At 38.9% G+C, this 26,908-nt stretch overlaps 1 protein-coding gene across 1 annotated transcript in view; it reads right to left on the reverse strand.

The window, feature by feature from the left end:
* LOC128857503 (zinc finger SWIM domain-containing protein 8 homolog) overlaps nucleotides 1-26,908 on the reverse strand; it is a gene marked incomplete at its 5' end in the record, with an annotated part of 41,783 nt that overhangs the window by 10,767 nt on the left and 4,108 nt on the right. Inside the window, one exon of the mRNA XM_054093255.1 lies at nucleotides 1,701-1,943. Within this exon, the coding sequence (XP_053949230.1) occupies nucleotides 1,701-1,943 (243 nt within the window). The remainder of the gene's footprint in view (nucleotides 1-1,700; nucleotides 1,944-26,908) is intronic.

Here is a 26,908-nt window from a genome sequence, read left to right on the forward strand (position 1 = left end):
CTGGGTGCCCACAGTCCAAGTACGGGTGTTGACAAAACGCATGTAGAAAAGAGACTTCGATTCGCCAAAGAACATATAAATTGGCCTTCGACCAAATGGTGCAACGTTTTATGGTCGGACGCGTCGAAGATTGTCTTGTATGGTGTAAAGGGATAGCGCCAATATGTAAGACGACCACCTAATACCGAATACCAGCCAAAGTGTACAACAAAAACAATAAAGCCTGGTGGTTCTAGCATTATGGTCTGGGCATGCTTTTCTTGGCTAGGCGTGGAACCCATTTATTGGGTTAAGGAAATGATGACTGGCGCTTCATATGTTGATATACTCAAGGACATCATGCTGTCATATGCCAGAGACGAAATGCCACTTGTTTGGATGTTACAGAACCACGACAACGACCCCAAACACTCGTGCAAAGTTGCTAAAAGATGGTTTGAGGAGAGTCAGATCAACATAAGGGAATGGCCGCCGCAGTCACCAGACATAAACCCCATTGAAAATTTGTGGGTTGTTGTCAAGGAGGCAGTAGGCCAACGCAAGCCAACATCTAATACGCAACTATGGGAAACTGTAAAGAGCGTATGGGAGTCGATTTCGATTGAAAGATGCCAAAAACTTGTTGACTCAATGCAACGCCGTTGTGCTGCAATTCTAAAGAATAAGGGTCATGCAACAAAATACTAATTTAAATACTAAACAAAACCCCATGTAAAAATAAAAATAAAATCGCCATCATATAAAAGTGTTGTCAAAATTTTTCTTACAATTAGTTACACTACTAAGTTTTTGACCGCTCAAAATTCGCTGCAGTTTTTCTAAATATAATTTTACCTTACTGAAATAGAACAAATATTGGATTTTTCTGGGGACTTGTTTTCTTTTACATTTGGGCTATAAGAGGGAAAAAATAAATTTTTTTATGAAAGCGATTATACGCACTTTTTTAACGCATTCCATTTTACGTATGTGCACTACTAAGATTTTGACCGAAGCTGTATGTATATTAGTTTGGGGAAAAAGAAATCCACTATTTTCTCGCTAGATGGCTCAAACAATTTAAAGTTTATGCTCGTTGTCAAGGTGGCATTTCACACTAATTCTTTACCTGTTTCTTGTTCCTTCCATTCAGTTGTGAGTTACAATGGAAGACAACAAAGAGAAAATTCGGTACTTTTTACAGTTTTTCTTTGATAACGGCGAAAATGCGAAAATGCAAGCCCGGCCGCTGAAATTGTGAATGGTGTTTATGGTGCCCATACTGTAATAGTTGACTGTAATGTGCAATTTTTTTTACGCAAAAATAATGGATTTCTTTTTTCTAGTATATTTCATTGAGAGTGTGACGTCATCGAACCTTCTTAACATTGATGGTAATGACAAGTTTTGATCTTATTCAATGCTTTCCCTCATAGCAGCGACATTTTCAAATGAACGGCCGAGACGAACGTGCCACGCAGAAAATTTTTAATTCACTTTTTATTACCAGCAACATCAACCACAGATCCACCATTTTCGTTGTAAATTTTAATTATCTTTATGCGCTTATTTATATTTTAGCAAAGTATCATTTTCTTTGCAATATCTGTCAAAAGAGCCATCGGAATATAAAAAAAAAACTTGCTCAAAAAAGAAACTCCAACTTGAAAGACCCTGTAGAAAAAAGCAATTGCTTTTGTTGGTGTAATTTGTAAACAAACCAATTTGCAGTGTGTCTTTGACGGCGCGAGTCTTGAATAGTTGGTCGCCGCGATTAAATTCATCCGCTGAACTGTTAGCCAAACACGAGTAGAGACGTATGTCCTCTTCATTATCCGGGAAACTCCAAAACGCTATACGTAATTGCAGTTGCTCTGGCACGGGAGGAAACACGTGTTCAACCAATTCGAAGGGGATATATGAGGCGACACAGTGCGCAGCGAGCTCGGTGAGTGAAGGAACCTCTGGAAAGATAAAAAAGAAAAAAATGTATCATTATATTTATCGAGGTAAACATACAAACACTATAAACAATTGTTGGCGGGTGGACAAATAAAAAAACACTTGTTTTCAGCCGTGTTACGTTTATTTGTTGCTGCTAAGTGAATTTCATATAAATTTTCTGGCAATTTCACTGAAATCCACTCGAAAGTGAATTACAGAATCTGTCCACATTTTCAAATTTTACCAAAGTTTATATACAAGTATAATTTCCTAAAACTCCGCGAGTGAACAAAGGGCTACCAAAGTTTGTTAGGCATACTATCGTTGTTGTAGTAGCACAATCATTGCCCATGGATGCACGGGGAATGCTGCTGGATATAAATCCGAGTCGTTCCCGTAACGTAGAATCGACTGTCGTGGGAGCGGTAGGCATATTATCATATATTGGGTTGGGGAAAAAGAAATGTCGTATTTGTGATCAAAATTTGACGCTTTATTTAACGTACTTAGAATTATCCGATTCAAGTCAAATATGACCCGTTTTGCTCGCAAACTTGTTGCCATTTAGAAGGCAACTTCAGTATCCCCCCTTTATAAAACCCCCCTCCTTATTTGCAAAAAACTCAGACAACCAGTTTTCGCAAGCCTCTTTTGAGGCCAACTTGGTATCACCAAGGGACTATATGGTGGGTGCGATAGGACATCCCATCCGAGCTAGCTTCTGGCGGGTCATCAAAGATGTGTGAGGACGAGCGTTGTCCTGGTGGAACATAACACCATTCCTATTGACCAATTCTGGCCGCTTCTGGTCAATCGCCTGCTTCAAACGGTCAAGTTGCTCACAGTAGAGGACCGAATTAAGGGTCTGGCCATAGTTGAGCAGCTCATAGTGGATAATTCCCTTCCAATCCCACCAAACACACAGCAAAACCTTCCTGGCGGTCAATCCGGGCTTGGCGATGGTTTGGGCCGGCTCGCCGCTTCTCGACCACGATCTTTTTTGCTTGGCGTTGTCGTGCGTGATCCACTTTTCATCGCCAGTCACCATCCGCTTCAAAAATGGGTCAAGTCCGTTCCGTTTTAGCAGAGAATCGCAAGCGTTGATTCGGTCCAAGAGATTTTTTTGCGTCAACACGTGTGGCACCCAAACATCCAGCTTTTTTTGGAATCCAATCTTCTGCAAATGGTTTTGTGGTCTACACCTAGTTCCTGACTAATCGAGCGAATGATCACATGCCGGTATCTTTGGATAATTTCAACGATTTTATCAGTCTCTACGACGATTGGCCTACCAAACGGGGTGCATCTTCGACATCTACTACACCAGAACGAAATCGATCGAACCAACGCTGTGCTATGCGAATCGTTACAGTATCAGGCCCATAAACTTCACAAATTTTTTCCGCCGCCTTCGTTGCATTTTTACCTCTAAGGTAGTAAAAACGCAAAACATGACGAATTTCTTGCTTGGTGGACTCCATCTTTGAGGCGCTATAACTTCCTCATCGTACGATCACAACAGTGTCAAAGGGACACTTGTAGTACAGATTGTCGTCTTCAAATCGCCGTTTAGTGTGACCCGATGCAATAAGTACAACGCAAGATATGTTTAAATGTCTCGCTCAATTGACAAAATACGACATTACTTTTTCCCCCAACCCAATATTACTTTTTTGCTCACAAAGCGTGGTTTTGAAATTTTATGAAATCATACAGGACGGTAAGAGCCGTCCATGTAAACAAAATTTTGAGTTCTGTGCTGTTCCCACAACTGTTAGGTCTGCATTACAGGAGCAGCTCATATTTATATTCACCCAAGGACTGTTACTTCAGCAAAAATCGCCAAAGTAACATGGGTATATTTTATGATACTACAAGAATAACAAATACAACTAAATTGAAATACAGTGGTCACACAATTTTTTCATACACCCTGCGTAGTACGTAAAAAACCTTAGCTTTGCGCAAAATATTTGCTGTGACAATATATTTCTTTTGGGTCATTGTAAGAATGCTATATTCCTGATGAATTGCCGCAAGCAATCACACTGAGGCGTCCAAGGAAAGCAGGTAGACATAGGAAAATACTGCAAAACATTTATTCGTACACTTTCAGCTCATGATACTTTTGTTGCAAAACTCGTTTGTGTTTTTACTAATATTGTTGAAATCGGAATAAGATTGGTTTTTCTTAGTTTTTATCGCCCATTCAGTTTCAGTTGCGCGTAATATCTCGATTAAAAGTTACAAAATGTGACGAAGTGCAGATTTAGCATTAGAAATGCGTAAAATTGTTCTTGGAAAACAAGTCTCTGCGCGAAATTGACAAAAAATTGGCAAATCGCATTATACAGTGCAAAGTGTTATTGCTGATTACGTTAATACTGGTAAATTGGAAGCTAATCCCCCCCAAACAAGAAGGTGAAAAAATTGACTCCACGTGAGGAACGCAACAAAGTAGCATCAATCGCGCAAAATCCAAAAATAACCTCCACGATACTATGCCGAAATATTCAAGATACTATGCCAAAAAAGTAAGCCCACAAACAGTCCGTAATCGCCTGCACAACGCTGGTCATCATAGCAGAGTGGCACGCCGCAAGCCTCACATTCCAGATAATAACAGAAAGAAGAGATTGAGATTTAATGTTTCCGGATCAGATGGACTTCCAAAAGTTTGGCGAAAAGAAAATACAGAACAGCATGAAAAAAATCGTATTCCTACCATAAAGCATGGAGGAAGAAATGCAGTGGTTTGGGGGGCATAGTTGCGTCTGGAGTATGAAAAATGGTTTTTATTGATGATAAAATAGACAAACATCTGTATTTAAACATTTTGAAGTATAATTTGCATGATAGTGCCGTTAAACTTGGACTGGATGCTAGAGCGTTCTTGTTCCAACAAGACAATGACTCAAAACACTCATCTTATCTCGTGTAAAAATGGCTTACGTACCACTGTAAGCAGCTTAAATATTCACCTCAATCACCTGATCTGAACCCAATTCAGCATGTCTAAGCACAAAATAACATCAAAGGCATCATTAAAGACAGCTTTAAGTATTGAGTGGGGGAAAATTGTAGCTAATTAAACCAAGGTATTGCTAAAAATATGCATCGACCTTTTGGTGGCCCAAAAAAGTACAGAATACTCGTTTTTTCTATTATTTTTTAATAAAAGATTTTTTATATGGCTATGTACGAATAATATTTTTGCATAAAATTGTGCCTTATCTCGTTATTGCCTTAAATTCTCTAATTCCAGAAATGAATTTGCAAGTTTTTGTTCCTTAAATATTGAATAAATATGTTATTCTATACGAATATATCAAAATTTTGTTCTTTTGTAGTAAAAAGGAAATCAGCTCATTACGGTTTATTTAAGAGTGATAGAAATACAAGCAGGGCGAATCCGCACAAGGTGATTTCGGTAGAGCAACAACATTTACATGCAAGCAAGAATGATAGAGAAATAGATTACGCCTTCCGAATTCGCCGTGTCGTAAGATTCCAAAAGGATGGGGAATTATTTGTTTATGAAGAAGAAGAGTAGACGAAAGCAATGGAAACAACCAAACACAAGAAATTATACGCACGCATGCACAACACACATGCTTTCTTGCCACGGCGTCTTCGGCGTAAAAACGCAAACTGCATTTGCAGGCTTTATATTAATTTTTGCTTTTACAATTTAACACGCGGCACTTCGTTTTCATTAGTTTAAATCTCACAAAGCACAATAGTACCAAGCCATTCACTGAATTTTCACAACCATGTAATTTTTTTGACGTCAGTCTTGTCGAAATCGCGAAAAATAAAGTAACTGTTTTGGGAATACGCCACCTTCGGTACTCAATTCACTCTGTTCCAGCGGTGCCAAGATATGTTTATCATACCACTGGCTTCATCTATTCGCCACTTGCATACGCTCGTATCAGCTGACACGATGAAACTAATGAGAGACCCATGTAAATGAATTCTCACAACCCTTCCGTTCCGTAGTATCGTAGATTTTATGGCAGGATTTTTGCTGAAAACAGTGCACGACGTAAACGCAATCCCCTGTCAGCTGTTATGATCAAAGTAATGAGAACCCCATTTAAATGAAAAATTCCTTCTTCCGTATCGTAGTACCGTAGATTTTATTTCACGTTATTTAAAAATTCCCGTAATACCCTGTCAGCTGATTGCTCTCTCACCACACAGTGTTGCCAAACAGTGCATTTCGAAATCATTTACAAAATAAACTTAGAAAAATTCTAATTTTTATTAAAATAAGTGGAAAACAATGTTAATTATAGATAAATGAACTATTTGCATTTGTTGGTTTTGGCTTTGGTTTATTAAACAATGAAAAATTGTAACTGATAACGCGGATGTGTGTAAAAGTGTACAGGGTTTGATTGAAAAGTAATGAGCCTTATTTTTTTTAAGCAGTTTTATTAAACCTTTTGGCTTATACAACTAATATTCTTCAAAATAGGACCCTTGAGCGTTAATACACCCCCATCTTGGCCAATTCAGAGGTGCATCAATTGTTGATGAGGTCGGGCCGAACCCGGGCGACGCAGTTTTTCAGCCGAAGGAACACTTCTTTGTAAAATACCGCGTTTACAGTGCTTTCTGGAGGTACAAACTCCTTGTGGACGATGCCTCGAGAGTCGAAAAAGATGATCAGCATGGTTCGCCTTCGACGTCCTCCCGGCCTTCCTTGAACGACTTGTGCCACCGTTTTGCCTGGACACTGGACAGAATTTCGGTAGTTGTTTTGTTTAGTTTTACGCAAAATTTGATCGAGTAACGTTGCTCCAACGATCGCTGCATTTTCGCCACTGCAAAATCCTAAAAAAACATCTTTCAAGCGCGGAGCGATGTTGACTGCACCGCTGTTGCCAGCGAACTGGGACCGGTTTCTAGTGAAAGAGGAAGATCCAACGATCATTTTCCCCCACCAGCCGATTCGGTTGATCGCTTTGCAGACTCTCCGCGCGGGAAGGCTCATTACTTTTCAATCAAACCCTGTATAGGCAAAAATATCAATGGCAACATTGTCGATACCACGAAACACAAACACGCACAAATCTATGAATTGTGTAAATCTGTAAGCAGCTGTTTTCTCCGATCACAAGTGTTGCTCAATTTTGTGTATCCTACGGGTAACGGAAAGGGACTACGATAACGTCGGTGAGTGTTGGCACCATAACGCTTGGCAAAGAGGCCTAGAGAGAGGAGAGCTTCGGCTGCCGCGACACGGATGATTCGGGAGCCGAGTTCTGCACGATCACTTCACGTGTATTGCCACACTTGTCCAAACACATATTCACACATTCGTTCAATCAGACGTTGTTCAGACGGCAACGAAGTGTTATTGGTTAATTCTATTCGTAAATCACTAACACAATCTTAGTATTTTCGTGAACAAACCGCTCCGTGACCCCCGTTTACGACAGCCTGTTATTGGCCACACCTTCCCAATTCTTTTCACCATTATTTACATGTACATATTTTGTTTTTTCCATTTGGTGGTTTGAATGCAAAAATTCCAATGAGTATGTAAAGAAACAAGGCAACAATAAAGAAACAGTGCCACTTTGAAATTCAAACCACCAAATCTCAAAAAAAAAAATAAAACCAAGCCAGCTGCAATACCGAAGTCCCCTTGTGAGGATTTGCATTGAATTGCGCCCCATCATAAAGGCACGTATGGGAAGAGGCAACAGAGAAAAAGTGTAAGGATCACTTACAAATTGTAAACAAACACGTAAACGTTGGTGTTAGATTGTAAAATAAACTATAATAAAGTTTTCTTATTGAAACCTATAAATAAATACATAGTAAAGATATTTGAATCAAATTTTTGTAAACATAAACGACAGAAATAAGAGAAGTTTTCGTGAGGCAGTTGCGGGCAATAGAATTCATCAAATATAATTTTCTCCCCCCGGTGGTTTACTGTGTTATTTATAGGAATATGTTTTTTTTTTTTTTATTAAAGAGTACGGTTACAAGTGCAAAAGTCCACACAAGTAGGGAAAGTCCCTGATCGCCATTTACTTGAGAGAGTGGCTAGCACAATTCTTCTGCATACGGTTCAAGCAGCTCACAACTTCCGGGCATCGCCCAAGTATCCTCTGTGTAGCTTCCAAACATCAGTTCGGGAGCGGGCCTAGTGAGAAGACGCCGGGTTTGGAACTCGCCACGTAAATTTAGCATGCAAATTATTGCGAATATTGTAGAAAAATAAAGAGACTTCATTTTCTGCGTGACTTAATTTTTTAGTCGAACAGTATACGAAATACAGGCTTGCGGCAGATCACCAAGCAAGATCCAATCTAAAAAGTGATAAGAGGTCGTAAATGGCACTGGATGGAATGGCAGTTAACCAAACGTGGAATGTCGTACAGAGAACAGCGGTTAATAGAATAAGATTTAAATGTTTTGTTGAAGTCCTATGTTCCCCAGTGGAATAACACCGATCCTTAGGTGTAACGAGAAACTGAATATGTTAGCAACGCACAATCGCATGCGGTTAATTTGGGTCCCAGGACACAGGGATATAACGCGGAACGAAGTAGCGAACGCATTGGCAGTAGAGACTACGACCTCGTCATTAACTATGGTGCTACGCCAAACCAAATCCTTACTGGGAGGGTACAACCAAAAGAGGTTTAAAAAACTCATAACTCTTCTCAAGGATAAACTGTGATTACTCACGGGCATTCTCACAGGCCACTGCAGACTGAGTAGTCATCCGCACATTATTGGATATGGTCTACTAATTCTTGTCGTTTCTACAGCCAATCCCCGGAGACTCCAATGCGCCCTCTGCTTGAATACAGCGCTATAGCGCGGAGAAGGTTGCGACATCTCGGCCATTTTCAGCCCGAATAAAGGCGCATACGTTCAGTTCAACCCAGTTTTAGCTTAAGTTTACTAAGGAAACTGGATCTGTATGAGGTGCTGTAACGAGTAAAGGGCACAAAAGACCACGAGGCCGAAGTGCAAACCTCAACTAAATGTAAATCTAATCTACCATGAAATTTAGTATTACGTATTCAACCAAAGAACCCAATCATGGGTTGGCAAGGGATGCTGGGAAGGGAATTACTACTTAGTTCAAAGCTTTTACTTTTTCCAACGACGTTGCGTCGGTTTTCTTACTCACATAAATTTCAAAATATAAATATTTATATTGAGTTCGATGGCGTGGCAATGTAAACAACACACTGCCAATCAAAATATGTGAAAAGTGCAAACGTACATTTTGCATATCTTGTAAATATTTTGTTATTTTTTTAAGCAACAAGCAGCTGGGAAGATATTAGACTAGCTTGCACCAACAAAACACCGCAACGGCAACGGTAAACAAAAAAGGGTAATTGCACTTCACATGCACAGCCATGTAGGTACATCAAATTTTAAGTTCTCCGCGGTCAAAGGCTCATTCGTGCCAATGACTTATTTGCAAAAATTTACAACAAGCGTTCATACCAGTGAACCTGTGGACAAAGAGTATTCGTGTCATATGTCGGTATTTCTATAGGAGCAAAAGCAAACTATGTAACAGGTGTTTATTTGAACGTATAGGTCATTTCTTTTCAATATAATCATACGTACAAAGACAACAAATTCTTTTTAAGAATCAAACTGGACACTTGGCCATCTAAACAGCATATACGCAATACGATGGATCGAATCATGTTATAGATATGTGAAGTCTTATGAAGATTAACCATCAATCCGAGTTGATACTGCACGTATCGTAGAACCCATCGCCAAAGTTTAAGTGATTGTGAGTAACCACAAAGATTTAATGATTATACGCCATTTTTAGCAACTCACCTCTATTATCCCCTTCTATTACTTGGAAGATTTTGAGAAAGTAAGTCATCGGCCTTACAGCCCTAACTTGGCTGATGATGATGACTTTTTTTGTTCCCGAACAGCAAAAATAAAATGCACGGTCAACGGGTTTGAACGCCCGAAGAAGTTATTAAAACCATTTTAAACAGCTCGCTTTGGTGGTATCCACTTCTGAGTAGCAAAAGGGCTTTGAAAATGAGCTATTTCAGAAGTGTACTGACGTCCAAGGAGAATATTTTGAAAAAACAATAAAGTAATTTTCATATTATTTTATTGTATTTTCATAAATTGGCGGAAAATATAAAAGGCAACACTTGTAAAAATGCCGCCTTTGGTGCGAGAAAAATTCCCACTGGATTGTCGAGGTTCCATTAGAATAAATAAAAGAAATATAATAATAGGAGGTTTGCACTTCGACCTAAAGACCTTTTGTGCCCTCTACTCATCACACTACTTCACCCAAATCCAGTGTCATTAATAGCCCTAGAATATAGATGGGTTGGACTAAGCGCATGTGCTTTTCTTCTGAACCTACCAGACAGAGACATGTAGATTTCGCAGCCGCATCGCACATAGAGACAGCAATGCCACTTAGACCACGAAATGAGTCCGTTGTGAGTTTAGGTTAAGTTGGGCAAATGTAAGGCTATTTATATATAATTGGCGCTTACACCTTTTGCGACCTACAGTTTTACGTCACCTCCAAACAGCAGATGCTTTTTATGAGAAGCATTTTCATGGCAGAATACAATCGGAGGTTTGTCATTGCCTGCCAAGGAGGTAAGCGCTATTAGAAAAATTATTTTCTATCATAGCGGATCTCGAACCAGGGCACTACTGAACGGTAGTATCAACCCATTCAGCTACGGCGGCCGCGAGGCGCCATTACACTCCGAAATGTTCACTGTTTGGTGTGATTTAGATGTTGTAGGCTCCAATAGCCTATATACCAATGTCAGTGGTAGATGGTACTGGCAAATTCTTCATGACTTTTTGGTTCATCTTCAGGTTGAATGCTTTTAGCAAACTAGTGGAGTAGGCTATATAGCGAGAAATAACAACATTTCACGAAGGGAGTTCTCAATTAGCCTCCCATCCTAGCTCAGGTAATTTATATATTTTATCATTTTATTCCTGTATGGAACATTTGGTCTCAATAAATTCTTTAAACTGGCCCCGATTTTGAGCTAATATTTTAACTTCACTCCATGTTTTGTTCGTATTTTCCATCACCGCCTCAATAATCCTTCTCCAAATGTTAGACGGTCTTCCTCTACGACGGCTGACTTGGTTTTCGTTCAACTGCAGTTCTGGTGATGTCGTTGTTAGGTCGGCGTAGTGGGTGACCAAGCCAGTTCCATTTCCGTTTGGTCATTTCCAATAGGGCTCTGCTTGTGGATTGTTTTCAATGCTATTCGGCCAGAATATGCGCCTGATTTTACGCAGACAGTGGTTAACAAAAGTTTGAAGTGCCTGCGCATCTTCTTGCGACAGATTCCACGTCTCACAGGCGTAAATGAGAACCGAATTAACGTTAGACTCAAATATCCATAGTTTGGTATTTCTAGATATCTGAGGGTCATAGGCAGCTAAGCTGGCTACTGAATGCTGTCCGTGCTTTCTCTATTCGTTCTTTCGCTCAGGTGATTTGACCGACTTAAAATACTCTTAGTGGGCGTGTCTCATGTAATTGATTCATTCAGATAAATACTTATTTGAAAATTTTAACGGCGTTTGATTTTAATAGGACGCAGCCAAGGCAGCTATAGTAAAAGCGGGAAATTAAAATGTGCACGTCAACAGAGCCGAAATTTCATTCTTTGATTTTCTTGCATTTTAATTTAAAAAAACCTTCTACCTATATTACTTATACCATAAAAGTAAAACACCCGTTATATAAGTGAACACAATTCGGCGTTTCCCCGTCAGCGCCTGTCTTTTCAACTTTTTTCTTTTCGTTAATATTTTTGTATTGCTCATACAGCATAAAAATATACAGATATGTTTGTTGATGTAATTCGTTTATTTGGGTTTCAGTTTTTGGTTATGTTGACACGACAAGTTCTGAAGATAACAAACGCGCGACAGCAACAACACACAAACGACAGCCAACAAGTATAACAACAGCGATAGCCAATCGTCCAGTTAACCAGTCAACTAGTCAACTGGCCAAAACGTCAAAAGACAACAACCACCTAACAACCTTAAAGTGGCATGCAATGTCGTTGTCTGTCTGCCAGTCAACAGAAAGAAACCAACAAGTCGAAAGATAACCAGTGGGGCAGGCGATTCGAAGAACTGCAACAAAATAGAGATGGAACGGAACAAAGACAGCAACCAATACAACCAATGCAATGTTATAGTAGTTGGCCAACAGGATTGCCAATGCGAAGATGACGTATCAAAAGCACGGGAAACGGGGAACGGGTAACGGTGGAAGAAAAATAAAAGGAGGGTCGAAGTGAACAACGAGGAAGGAAATAGCATACAGATCGGCATAGCCAAGGGGAACCCAAAGGAAATGGGGCAGGAAAGGCACTACGACTTGCTCGCAAGTAAGTGATACTCGCATACAAGCAATTGCTTGCGTTTTATGAATGTAGGGTCAGCCAGTCAGACAACAAGCGCTGGTCTTGACTTGCATTCTGATGGTGAACTTAACGATACGTCTGGCAACAGTTGTCGATTGAGTTCAAAGCGACCGGAAAAGAGGTTTTTAGTTTGAAAGTAATTTTTTAAAGTTTTGCGCTTTTTTTTTTTGCTACTTCTGCCTTACTTTGAAATTAATAATGGAGTACTTTGTTCACAAGTGTCCTTAACGTTCGTGGTAGGATTGGATGACGTTGAAAACATATCGGTTATGGCAGGATAAAATAAGTGTATTTAGATGAATACATTTACATTTATAGCGCACATACAAAAAATTTTAAATAAATATCGATATATTTGTATGATTTTAAATAACCCTTTAAATGAAAACATCATTTTTTATATATAATCGTATAAAAAAATATAAAAAAGATAAATTAAAAATATTTGAATTATATAATTTTATTTGAAAGGAGAAGCTCGGCCAAACACCTAACAGAAGTATACGCGCCAATTATTTAAATATTTTTTATATTTTTTTTTTTTTAATTTTAATCAAACCTATAAACAAAAAACTATTATTATTTTTTCTAAAATGCAGGGTTTCCCAAAACAAGTAAAGTTATTTCTTTAAATATAAGTATAAAAATATAGTTTTAGTACTTGATCTTTGAGAAGTTAAGTAATTGTAGAGATTACAAAAAAAGTTTTCTTTCCAATTACGTACTAGAAAAAATCATTAAATACTTTCGTTTAAATTTTGAACTTTGGCGGAGCCTCTCTCAGTCCGATGGGTATCGTAACGAAAATTTTACACGCGGAAATACATTTTTCAAGTCGGTCGAGCTCATAGTTCGAAAATACCTGAAGCGGTTGACTTGCAAGGATGTTTTTATTTCCAATATATCAAAACATATTTTTTTATAAACAACTAGCTCGTGTGCGCGGCTTTGTTTGCGTATAAAATGAAGTACTTAATGTGTTTAACACTTAAAAAATTACATTTTTTGTAAGAGAGAGGCAAACAATTTCAGTTTTTAATTGACATTTTATTTAATTACTAGCTTTAACCCGCGGCCCCGCTAGCGTAGGAGTAGTTTTGAGGGATTTAGGATATGCATATAAAAGAATTGCAAACAATAATTTCATAGAAAATAATTTTTTATTAATAACCATAATACTACAATACCCGGCATCCTTTGCTATGCCTCGTTGAATAAAATCAAAACAACCAATCAGAAAAATATCAAGCAAAATTATTTTTATTATTGTAATTTTCTATCTCAAACTGTTTTTGAACTTTGAATTTGGGTCATATTTGAACAGCTTATGCGGATTATGAAGTCTATAGTGTGCTATAAATAGTGGGAAATACGAAAAACTAAGATTTTTTAGATTAAATTTAAGCAAATATTCGATTAATAGTGACGAATGAGAGTGGTGGCGCGGCCTGGGGGCTGTGGGAAGGGAGTTCCATCATAAAAACATGCCTATAACCTTCATTGGGTGAAAATACGAATGTATAAAAATTTTTACGTCGTTTGGTCGTTTCGTAGTGATGCGCGGGCAACGTACAGACATTATAGTATAGAAGATTTTGAAATAATTTGAGTGAGGAAGAATAAATCATCAAAAAAACATAACGCTTGCTTTTAAAGAGCGCAATGATTTGTTCGCTTATTCGGAGATTAACGAATGTTCACTCGTTGGTTTTACAACAGCAATGAGAGAAACAAAAAGAAATGTTTTGTATTGAGGTGGGAGAGAGAAATTTCATTCCTCAAAGATTTGCGTATTTGCGAAGTCTGGTGTAAACACTTATAAAGGGTATTTAAAGTGCATCAGCATCATCTCGTTGTCGCAATGCTTTGAAGGTAAACGCTGCATTTTTGAGAAACAATAGCCCAATGGTGCCGCCCGCATTATTTCCAGTTGGACGCCCAGTACGTGACCTTGAAGGCGTACATTATACGGAGACAATCGACGCAAATCTTTCGATTAACGTTTTTATTCCGAGCTCTGTTGAATGAATATAACCACCGAAAATATTATTTTCGAATCGAACAAATTACATAACTATTGCCGCTTTGTAATGCACTCGACCCATTTTAAAAAGCTGCAATTGCTTTATCAATGCTCCAGGTGATCCTCAATTCTGGGTGTTTACTGATCTAAAAACCATTCGGAATTTTATATACTGGATAAGATAACAAAGTGGCAATTCCCGACGAAGCCCCACCAATAGTTTTCCTAGTATTTACATCACCGCTTGATTATAAGGAAAAGGAAGCTATAACTAATAAGTGTTCTACTTATTTTCTTTGCAGGGTTGCATTCTCCAAACATGCATGCATATGTATATAGTATATAGTATGTATGTGTGGACGTAACATAACCGTTTGCATGCGTACGTACTCGTTATACAAAAACAAAAGCCATGCAGGACCGCCAAAGACAAAGACGTTGGCTAATTAAATGCGTGCATGGTGGTGCTCGATATGAAATTTGCAATCCTTTAAATTAAAGCAGACAAATTCCACTTAAAATTCGCGTCGCCAGCTTCGCAAGCGCAACACAACAACAACAAAAGTGTCAAGGGATAATAGGCTGATGGGGTATACACTAGGGAAGGATAGAGGGTGTAATGACAGGGTTAAATGGCGAAAAACTACGCATATGTGTATGTATGTGTTTGCTTTTGTATGGACGTGCTTTTGTAAGCTTTCGTTTTTCTCTTTGTATTTGTGCAGCACAATAACAATAAAAGCAACAGTGAGCAAGCAACGAAAACAAACACATGTTGTTTCGGTTAAGTCCAGACATAGTGGCACCATTATTCATCGTCGTCTTCGTCGTCTTCTTCTCATTTGTTCGTCGAGTTATGGCATATCTACGCACATATGTATGGATGTTTGAATGTATGTACGTATACATACATGTACGTATGTGTATGTGTGTGTATGGCGATAATGACGATGACGATATCAACGACGTCGCTGTCGCTGCATCGTTAGCAACGTAAGCGTCTACAGTGTTGCTATCACCATCACCACCAACACCACACCAACAGCAACAGCGCTAGCAACACTGACATTAGCAAGCATTTCCAGCGCTACAGTAATAATAAAACAAAACAAAAAAAAACAAGTAAAAACATATTGAAGTGCAGCAACAATACTACGAATGCTGCATACATATGTATATCAAAACCTTTGCAACAACATGTCAGAGTATAAGACGTAAAATAAAATACCCCAATTGACTGCAACAAAACGCGTTGTGTCATTGTTGTTGCGGCACCATTGCAAGCCATGGTAGTTACGATGACAGTGACATCGGACAACGACAGCAACGAGAGCAAAATGTCAGTTGTTATTGTTTGTGTTTTTGTTTTTGTTTCTACATTGGCTTTGCTGTTGGAGGCAGCGAACCTTTTATGTACCCCAAATACAACAATTTGAACTTTCGCTTATACGTATTTGTTGATGCAATTTTTGTTGTTCTTTTTATGTTAAAAGTTTTTTCTGCCGCTATTGCTTCGACATCATAGTCTTTATTTTATTCTACAATCGGCATTGCTCGTTCGCTGTCGTGACCACGTGCTTGTCGTTGTCGTGCGTTTGCTCGCGTACGGACATTTGATTGTCGCTGAAACGCCTACCCATTCTTCCTCTAACTGAGCAGCAGCTACTGGTCGTACGCTTTTGCCAGCTGATTTTGTTGCTGTTTATTACTCATGGCCTTACCACCGTTGTTGGTGCTGCCTTTTTGCACAAATTCGACAATTAATCATAACAACAACAACTCAGCGAGGCACAGCAACAACTGGTGCAAGCAATAAAAAAATATTGTAAAAAAATGTAGTACATAAGGCGGTGCAAATTGTTCTTGTCCATTTTAATTTTGCGTGTTCGTTAACTTCGCTGTTTGCCATTCTTGCAGCCATAAACAATAAATTGTGCCATAAATAAAAGCTTTATAAGAATTTCTTTGAACCAAACTTTTTAATGCCATATACATACATATGGTCATACGAGGGTGGACGTGTATATATTGGATACAACCGGCAAAATCATTAAAAATTCAAATATCTGTTAGAAGACTGCATTAACGAATCCTTAACAAAGCAACTGCCTAGGATAGGATTATGAGCTGGGTTTGAAAGTCGTATAAAACCAAGAGAAAATATATATTTACACAATATATGTCCCAAATGAGATCTATTTTGACACGATCGTATACCCGGTCCTTGATCAGCTCAACTAACTGTGTGACGCAGGAAAAAAAAAGCTGGCAGCATTGCGCTGAACGAGTAAACACAGCTTCCCAAAGGGTTTCACAATAGCTCATATAGCTTTCAAAACAATGAGCGTGGCATCCGTCTACTTGAAAAATGTCAAAAATTAATAAAACCTACTACTGAGTACTTCCATCTAGATGTCACTTTTGAAACACTCTTTAGATAACTTTAGAAGCATTCAAGGAAAATGGCAAAGATGACCATAGACAATTGTATTCCCACGAAAGTCGGTTCTACATTACTGGAACGACCCGGATTTAAAACCGGCCACTTTAGAAAAAGCGAACTAAATACATTTCTGGTGCAGGTATCCTGAAAGTCTTTCTATAATATAGTAAAGTTTCAAGTGACTACCGTTGATTGCCCGTCCTAACTGCTTGGAAGATGATAACACCCGATGAGACGTCCCTTGAGTATTTGAGAGAAATATTCTGCGGAAGAATTTTGGGCATTTGCACGTTAACGACATCGAGTATCGTAAGCGATGGAACAATCAGCTGTATCAGCTTTAAGACGACAGAAACATAGAACAGCGAAAAAAGATGCAGAGGCTTCATTGGCTGGGTCATATCGTCCAAATGGATACAAACGCTCCGGCTTGAAAGTAGAAGAGGAAGGCCTACTCTGCGTTGAAAAGATCAGGGTGATAAGGACTTGATTTCACTTGGTGTGTCCAACTGGGAGGCTTAGAATAGGAGAACAAAGAAAAACAATGGGAGAGAATCATCCAAGGATGATAGATTACAAGTTTGGTCATCGAAAGCAAAACTGTAAGAGTAATTTCGCCTGCCACGTCATAGTGGACTCGACAGCAGAATGGTGCCCGCTCATTTCACACGTATACTTACGTTTTTAGTATATCACCAACACAATCTCGGTTTTTTTCCTAAACAAATCACCGCCACAACCCAAGCAAGTCAGCAGATTCCATCCAAATCGTGTAGAGCCGATTAGCGGTTTGATGTTGGCCACACATTTAGAGTCTTTCCACTGTGGTTATCATCCAACAAACTTAGGACGCTAGTTTGAGGATTCGCGATGTACATAATGCAATGTATTCTATCATCCTTGGAAGGATTAACGAGCTGGTCTCATATTTTACTCTGAGGAGTGACAGCGGCAGCGGATGAGAAGCAACAGTTGGAGATGAAGCTGGAAGCGGTAGCAGGAGATGAGTTGACAACAGTGCTTTTAAAAGCATTTAATTCAGCAGTTAGCAATTCATTCAATATTAACAATAATTCTCGTGCATGAATCACAGAAGAAATTTGTGTTTAGGAAGCCTATTTACGTCTATTTAAATCTTTGAATTATATGTCAAAAGCACTTAAAAACGATGTCATTCCAAGCTTTGGATCAAAAGAACAGTGTCAAAAGGTTAGCGAAATTGTGCGCCAAGTTAACAGCGCTTTGGCCAAAACTGAATTTTAATCTGCATCTTAAGGGCAAAATGTCTGCCTTGATTCAACAGAGCAACTACCAGCGTCCTTATATATGTTATAACAAGTCACTGTACTACTGGTACCCAGTAGAATGACTTCTGCAGGAGTTGCGGAGATGAAGAAGAAATTGTGTCGGCACAACCCCTCCTCTGTGAATGCCCCGCACTTCAAAAGAGCCGTACCAAATATCTTGGCGATTATTTCTTTGAAGACCTGGGAAATTTGCTAAATGTCTCACTGGAGAGACTAGTTACCTTCTTACAAAGATCAAATGGTTTAAGCAACTTAGTTAGGGAGATCAAATACACGTATCACAATGGGCCTTAGGATCAACGAGTGTCTTGTGTTAGACAAGTAATCTGGCTAACCTAACCTAACACAATCTTGGCAGAAAAAAATTAAGTGGCAATAGGGCCTTCACATCAAGCGCCATGATCCATGAGGCAACAACTATTGCACGGCAATAAATTAGCCCCATCTGTTGAGAGTTATTTATTGAACTTTCCACAAAAAGCAACCATTGCAAAAGAAGCAGGAAAAAAAGTCACACTGAAGTAAAACACGTCTATACACAGAAACCGGGAAGGCTTTGAGATAGTGTATCGAAAATAATGAATAGTCCGATAGAGACAACCTCACGGCAATAAGACACGGAATGAACAGCCATTTGAACAATACCTACAATTTTTTCTCGCAGACAGACGTTATTTGGTACGCCCTTAGCTCAATGTTTTATTTTGGAAATACGCGACATTAGGAGCAAAATTTAAGCCCGCTTTAAAAAATAGTAGGTTTCCTACATTTGCGTGACCTACAATGGAAAATTATTTATTTTATTTTTTTACACAATCTAATCATATAATCGATTGAAAACGCAGCTTAAGACACAGCAGGCAGGCAATTCTCATCAGACTTATGAAAAACGTTGACTTATTATGTACTAAAACACTAAATGTGCTCATCTCTGAGCCCTGCATTACTATAAACCATGAGGAAATGCTAATCTGGGTGATTAGTAATAGCTTTACATGTAATAGACCATCTGGTTCATGGCAACTAGAACCCACTTGGGCTTGCAAGCTCAAATAAGCTCATTTAGCCTCAATGCTTCATAAATAGTAATAAAAAAAATAGTAGTAAAAAAATAATATTTAACTTGCCAGATCTCCCTCATTATTACCTATTCACTTCGACTCTCTTCCTAAAATGAACATAACTTTTAATCGAATTAAATTCCTAAAGTTACCGTAAACGGCACAAAAATTATATCCTTATGAAGGGTAAATGAAATAAAAACAAGCAACAGGAATCCACCATAAATGCATTATGTAGTCAATATAACTAATCCAAAATACGTAAGTATCAACCCTCGTAACTACCAGCACCGCTTACAAGAGCCCTTTTGCTGCACTTCATTGCACTTTTTGCTTTATCGCCTGTTTTATTTGCTTGAGGTGTTCACCTCGTCATCCGTCGGCTATGCACGAGCCTGAATCGCTACGGTGACAACCTCAATTAAAATGATTGCAACGCCAACAACAATGGCAACAGCAAAAGATTGCCATCGAAGCGGGTCAGGTCAATTCGGTATTCAATGTTCGCTGTTCAGCGCGAACACGGAAGTGCCGATATTAAATTTAGATAAGCAAAGATATTTATTAAATAAAAAAATATAAACATCGTAAAAAAGCCATTTCAAAATTATAATAAGTACGCATTAAAAAAATTACGAATATTGGAAATGTAGTCCAATTCATTTCTCTAAGTCATTTTCTCCCGAGTTATTTCTCTAACGTAAAACCGGCAGTCATGGATATGTAGGGGAGAATGGGGAGTTGTGAGACATAGGGAGTTGTGAGACATAGGGAGTTGTGAGACATTGTTACCGTTCGGCATTATTCATTTGTTTACATTCGATTTTAAGTGTCAACAAGTGTTCTCGATGCGATCTCACTTTTCAGCTAGCATTGGTCGTATTTACACGCATTCGACGCGTCTCTCCAGTTACTGTGTTTTGGAATTTCTTGGTAAGTTTTTTTCATCATTTGTTTTGCGGTACATTCGATCAGTTGTTGAAGCAAATTGCAAATGTTAATATATACAAGTTACTAATTGTCCTATTAGCTTTGAATTTACACATTCACTTGGGCATGAACGTTCGATGTGTTAATGACTACGCGGCCATTTATAAAAAAACGATTTGGGGAGTTGTAAGACAACAAATGTGGGGAGTTGCGAGACACCGGTTTTTTCGACGTTTTAACGCATCTTTCATAAGTACCTCGCAATATTCATGCATTGTTTGTATATATATCATGAAATTTTTGGTTAAATTTGAGTTTTTATTGTTTTAAGTTAAGCAGAAACAACTCCATTCATTGCAATGTATGCGATCGAGCTGTGCACCTAAAGTGTGCCAATTTACGAACTGGTTATTATACATGTTCTCACTGCGAATCATCAGATTGATGGCATTGCATTTTTTATACACTTTTTTATAACAATTGTCTTTTCTTTTTTATTTTTCATCTTAATAAAGAACTAACAACTAAAATAAGTCATTTTTATTGATTTAAACCATGGTGTCTCACAACTCCCCACATTTTTGTATTTCGTATTATATTTTCTATTATTATATACAATTTTAATTTTAAGGAAAATTGTAGTTTTGTTAAATAGGCCATACCAATAGCTTCCAGTATTCATTGACTAAAGATTCCATCGTTGACATATGCAGAATATTGAGATTTTGAGTAATACGGGTCCAAAAACAAAACCCGTCTCACAACTCCCCATTCTCCCTACAGACAATCATTAAACGACACTCATCGAGAGACCCTTGCCACCTTTCTAAACACCCGACCCCCGAATGCCGTTCAACCACCACCTATCGCGGAGGAAGATATTTAGCTGCTTCGCGAGATCCGGGTAACTTCACCCAATCACATTCTGAATATTGAAATAGGTTAAACTTCTACTTATCCAGAATCGAACCCGACAGAATCGAAACGCGAAAAAGGAAAATCAGTAATAGATAGCAAACGTAAGAGTGTGATTGCATTATATTTGGCTGAAACATCACAGCCAGCGATTGTTCGTGAGCTCGAGCACTTTAAAGTAAATACACTTTTTATATCGCACCATTACTCCTTACAACGATACTGGTAGCTTCGCGAAGCGTCATGGAAGTGGTCATCAAAAGACTGCAACGTCACGTGAATGTTCAAAAAGTGAAGAAGCGACTCGAGCGAAATCCCCGGCGAAGTGCCAGTCAAATGGCGAAAGAACTGAAAATATCTGACCGTAGCATCCGCCGCATACTGAAAAATTATCTCAAAGTCAAGCCTTACAATATCCTAAAGGCGCACGATCTCACACCAAAGCAGTAACAAGTCAGACTTGAGAGAGCGAAGGAGTTGCTTCGCTTGCACAAAAGCGGTTAATTTCCAAACATTGTGTTTTGTGACGAGAAAATTTTTCAAATTGAGCAATTCGTAACTCGTAACTCCTAAAACGATAAGGTTTATTTGATCGACCATTCATACGAGAATTTGAGTCACCGATTGGCCACCAGGAGGCAGCATCCGCCACAGATAATGATTTGGGCCGCTGTAACCGCAGATGGGCGCTCTCCAATCGTTTTCATCGAGTCTGGCGTCAGGGTAAATGCGAAATATTATCAGGAAATTATTCTGGAGGTTGCTTCGAAGCCGTTGGCAGTCAAACATTTCGGTGGCATATCATGGACGTTTCAACAGGATTCGGCACCGTCTTACAAAGTTCGAGTGAACCAAGAATGGCTAAAAAACAACGTTCCGAACTTCATAACGTCCACACAATGGCTCTCAAATTCACCAGACGCGAATCCGATGAATTATTCTCTTTGGGACATTTTGGAGAGCAAGGTCCAAAATAAAAGATGCACCAGTCTCGAGGCGCTGAAAACCGTTATTGTCCGCGAGTGGGCCAAAATACCTGCAAATGACATTCGGGCAGCTTGCGATTCGTTTCTGGACCGTCTCAAAGCCATAGTCAAGGCAAAAGATGGTCGTATCGAGCAAAAGTAAATTGATTATTAATTTTGTATTATTTTCACACATGAATAAAAATAATTTTCCAAACTAAATTTGTGGATTTTTTAATTGGTCACACTTCGAATGGCATACCCAATGTATGTGCAACTTGTGAAGGCACATCAAACCTACTCACCTAACACACCTCTCCCTCTGAACCCAACCTGTCAAAACTGCACGTTTTCTGGGTCTACCGTTAGATGAAGACGATTGGTGAATACACCGCACTGACAGGGCTTAGTAAGCTACTACAACAATAACAACAACAACCTAACATTCAACGTTCCCACGACAATAGGTTGCTACCGGAACTTTTGCATTTTGGAGGAGGGTGAATTTTGCCTTCCTTTGTAGTAACCCTTTTGATTGATACACATGACAAGTTTAGGGTTATAACTAGTATTTTATTATTGAAGGGTAGACCAACGGACAAGTTGCCCATCAAAACTGATCAAAAAGAATTTCAATGATTTTTGCTTTATTGTTATGTGAAATCCTTCCGATTAATTGTTGTATATAACAGAAGCCGGTATTATCAATCTAATATTCCAAGACCATATGAAACGTTTTGTTGCGCGCTCTCTCTCTCTCTCTCTCTCTCTCTTTCTCTCTGGATCGAGAACGTTTAAGAGTTATTTACATCACATCGGTTATTAGCGACGCCCACAAACACAGTCTGACGTGCCTAACTTGGTTAGCACGTAAGGCGATTATCGGACTTAGTGCGCATAAGATCGATTGTTCGACGGATTGTTGGATACGATACACCAATCATGTTGATCATCACAATTCTTCTCATCAATTGCACCCTACAAAAAGTCGGTAATTATAATGCCATAACCAAAATGGCGTTTCCGGCAGCAAGGTCAAGGCGTGCGGGTCCGTCCACATGCATATGTACCTGCTTAGACGAAATCATACCCGTCCTTTCGTATGAATTGGCCAACTGTGGATCAGCGGTTACCCCACAAGGACCAGAGCCAATAATCGGAATCAATTATGCGGGAATCATGAATTGGATCAGGGATTATGCATACAATTTACATAAAGGGCGATGGTCCAGTCAAGAACGCTGCAGAACTGCAAAGTGTTTTGTGGCAAGCACGAACAGAAAATTGTCGGACTTTCTTCGAAAACTTGGAAGAAAATAAGCTCGGTTGATGGTCGGTATTATTACAGGACACCATCCATGGGGTCAGGATATGACCACATTGGAATCATTGAGTACTTGAATTGCCTGTTGTGCTTTGTGGAGCCATACAGCACTAAACATTTTCTCTGTGAGTGTCCTGCCTTTGCTAGAGTAAGGCTGGGTTTCGATATCTTGAGACTGTGTACATAATATTCGTTCTCTCAAACTGGACGATATTTTCAGATTTGCCAAATAATCCGGAAAATTCCCACAAGTCTAGCCATCTCTATGTCTTTATTCTATTCTATCTCTTTCCTTCTTTTACTTCCTTTTCCCCTTCCAGACCTTTAAATACAATGGGCTTTGTAGCCTGAGAATTTTAGGAGTTAACAAATATCTCGGTGCTTCTCGGCTGCACTTTTTCAAATTCCATTTTAGCCTGGACGATGACAACATCCGATGGAGCGTCCCTTGGAGTGTTTAAGAGAAATTATCTGCGGACAATTTTTAGACATTTGTACGATAGCGACGGTGAGTATCGCAAGCGATGGAACTATGAGCTATATGAGCTTTACGACGACATAGACATAGCGCAGCAAATAGATCCAGCGGCTTCGTTGGCTGGGTCATGTCGACCGAATGGATGCAAACGCGCCGACTCTGAAAGAATTCAATGCGGTAGCAGCTAGTGGTAGCAGAAGACGAGAAAGGCCTCCTCTGCGTTGGAAAGTTCAAGTAGATAAGGACTTGGCTTCACTTGGTGTCTCCAAATGTCGCCTGTTAGCACGAGAAAGCAAACCTTGATTAAACTCGGCCAAAATCGCTAAAGCGGTTATCGCACCAATCAAAAAGAAGAAGACGAAAAAAAGCCCGTCCAAAACTTATTTTCAATAAACCCAGTGTTTGGACAGTACAACGCTCACTTTGGAAGTAATTTTTCAATATGTTGATAAATTGTGCAAGCCTGAGGCGAACAAATTTCATACGGCAGTTATGATATGGAGTTGCTCTCACTTTTCTGAACATGAAATAACTGTCTGTAGCAACCGACTAACGACCCGCCCTTTATACCCTTATACACTTTAAGACAATGAAATGAACACTTGACCAGATACACGTTTAGAAAAAAAATCATCAAAATAAAAAGGGTAATTACATTGCAACTAACCAAGCAGCAACCGATCAGTGAACAACCACTTAAATTTTTTTAAATAGCTACAAGAATAGTACGGCAATGGGACGAACGAAGTAAACACAGGTTGAAAAAATGGAAATCGTGTCATCATTTTAATTTCATTTAAAACAACAGCGCGAAAGTCCTTGAAATGGTTTTTTGACATCAGCAAATGAACGGCAGGCTAGGCTGTTGCGAAGTGGCATATACGAGTAACCATCACAGCAGGCAACAAAAGATGCAGATATCTACTTCTGCGTAAGGGCTACAAGGGAAAGAAAGAGCAGCACGGATAGCCGCAGATAAAGAAAACATAAGGAGAATGGCAGAAACGATGGCAGGAAGACAGGCAGTCAAAGCCCAACCAGCGTTAAACATGGATATCTTTATCTTAAGAGCTGAAAAACGGTAATAATGGCAAGACTGTGTAGCTGCCACGAACTTCACAATCACCACCACCAGCAGCAGCAACAAACAAGCCAGGCAAGACAGCAAAGAAATGAAGCAAGAGTACACAAAAAATAAAATAAATAAACAACGAGGGCAAGAGAAGCGAACAGACAAACAGCAACAGGACAAGGCACAGGTGATGTTGAGCAGGCCGTTTAACACACACACAAACACAGAAAAGAGCATACAATGAAGCACAAGTGTGCAACTATTCTGAAAAATCTAAAATGCTCGCGGCGACATACAGGAAAGATACATAGATATGCGGTATGCTTGACTCTGCATACATACATACACACACATACGTACATATACACATATATGTTACCCTATTCCAATTGAACACAAAGCATTCGTAGACTCATCGAGTACTCCAAATACCCAGACCCGCAAACAAACTTCCCAAATGCTACGCATTTCAAGTCGTGATTTTTGTAATGCGTTCCAAACAAAACATCAAATGCAAGGAAGGTTGCAGAAGTTGCCATCACTGGAGACAACAGCAAAACATGGAGTCAACTGAGAGCAAAAAAAAAGAAACAAAACAGAAACAAATGAGTAAAATAAAAACTATGCAACTTGTTATTTTTAGACAATTCGATGCAATGTTGCTGCAAACAAAAAGATAAAACACTGCAGCAATTGCGAGAACTCAACAACGCAGCAGATGGACTAGGAAAGAGCTCAGTGTTGCACCAACATTAGCCCTGCAACAAAGAAGCATTTCAGCTGTGCTTTCAAAATAAACTAGCTGAAGAACGCGTATAATTGTGTGATGCGTTCGCTGCAATTGCTAGTTTGTAGTTGGAGAGCTGAAGCTGAAGCTGGAGCTGCGGGCGTTCTATGGATTCATCACGAGAAAAACTGCAACTAGGCAGGAATCAGTAGTGTAGCATAATAGCGGTGCAGCAATTTTGCATTTGCATCGGCTGTGGCGATGCATGGCAGTGGTGTAATACAAGGTGGGTCAAATATAAGAATCTTTTTGCATCAGACACAGGCAGATATTTCTCAATTTTAATCATGACTAGACAACGAGTATAAGGGGTTAGCGGTAGTCAGAGGCCCGAAAAAATTATGATTTTCAATCAATTTTTTTTTCCTAGTCAATTGCTTTATTTTACAAAAATAATAATATAGCATTAATACATCACTCGACTTTAGCAAAAATAAAAAAAAAATTAGTAATTGTAAAAGTTATCGCTGTTTGTGGGGAGCCCGTTTCTTCAGAAGTCCATTGCGATGACCATCACAAGACCTTGGAGATTCTCCTAAAATCAATCGGACAAGAGAAATTAGTTTTATTAATACATAATCTTGTGCCTGATCGAAGCTTTTTTGTTCGAAATTAACAATATGGTGGCCTCAGGAAATATTTTTTAGATTTTCGAGAAAAAAAAACGACAATAATTGGTTAAAAAAAAAATTGAAATTTTTGAAAAAAAATTGAAATATTTGAAAAAAAATTGAAATTTTTGAAAAAAAAAATTTTAATTTTGAAAAAAAAAAAAAACCAAATCCTTTGATCAGGCAAAAGCAGTATACATTTTGCCGCCGTAGCCGAATGGGTTGGTGCGTGACTACCATTTGGAATTCACAGAGAGAACGTAGGTTCGAATCTCGGTGAAACACCAAAAATTAAGAAAAAAATGTTTCTAATAGCGCTCGCCCTCGGCAGGCAATGGCAAACCTCCGAGTGTATTTCTGCCATGAAAAAGTTCCTCATAAAAAAATATCTGCCGTTCGGAGTCGGCTTGAAACTGTAGATCCCTCCATTTGTGCAACAACATCAAGACGCACGCCACAAATAGGAGGGGGAGCTCAGCCAAACACCCAAAAAGGGTGTACGCGCCAATTATATATATATATATAATATATATATATATATACATTTTATTGAAATCTACCAAGCGGTTTTTAAGTTACAGTGATCACCGGTTCAAAAAACATAGTTTTGAGAAA

Source organism: Anastrepha ludens, chromosome 3, assembly GCF_028408465.1.
Source record: "Anastrepha ludens isolate Willacy chromosome 3, idAnaLude1.1, whole genome shotgun sequence".
Lineage (NCBI taxonomy): Eukaryota > Metazoa > Arthropoda > Insecta > Diptera > Tephritidae > Anastrepha > Anastrepha ludens.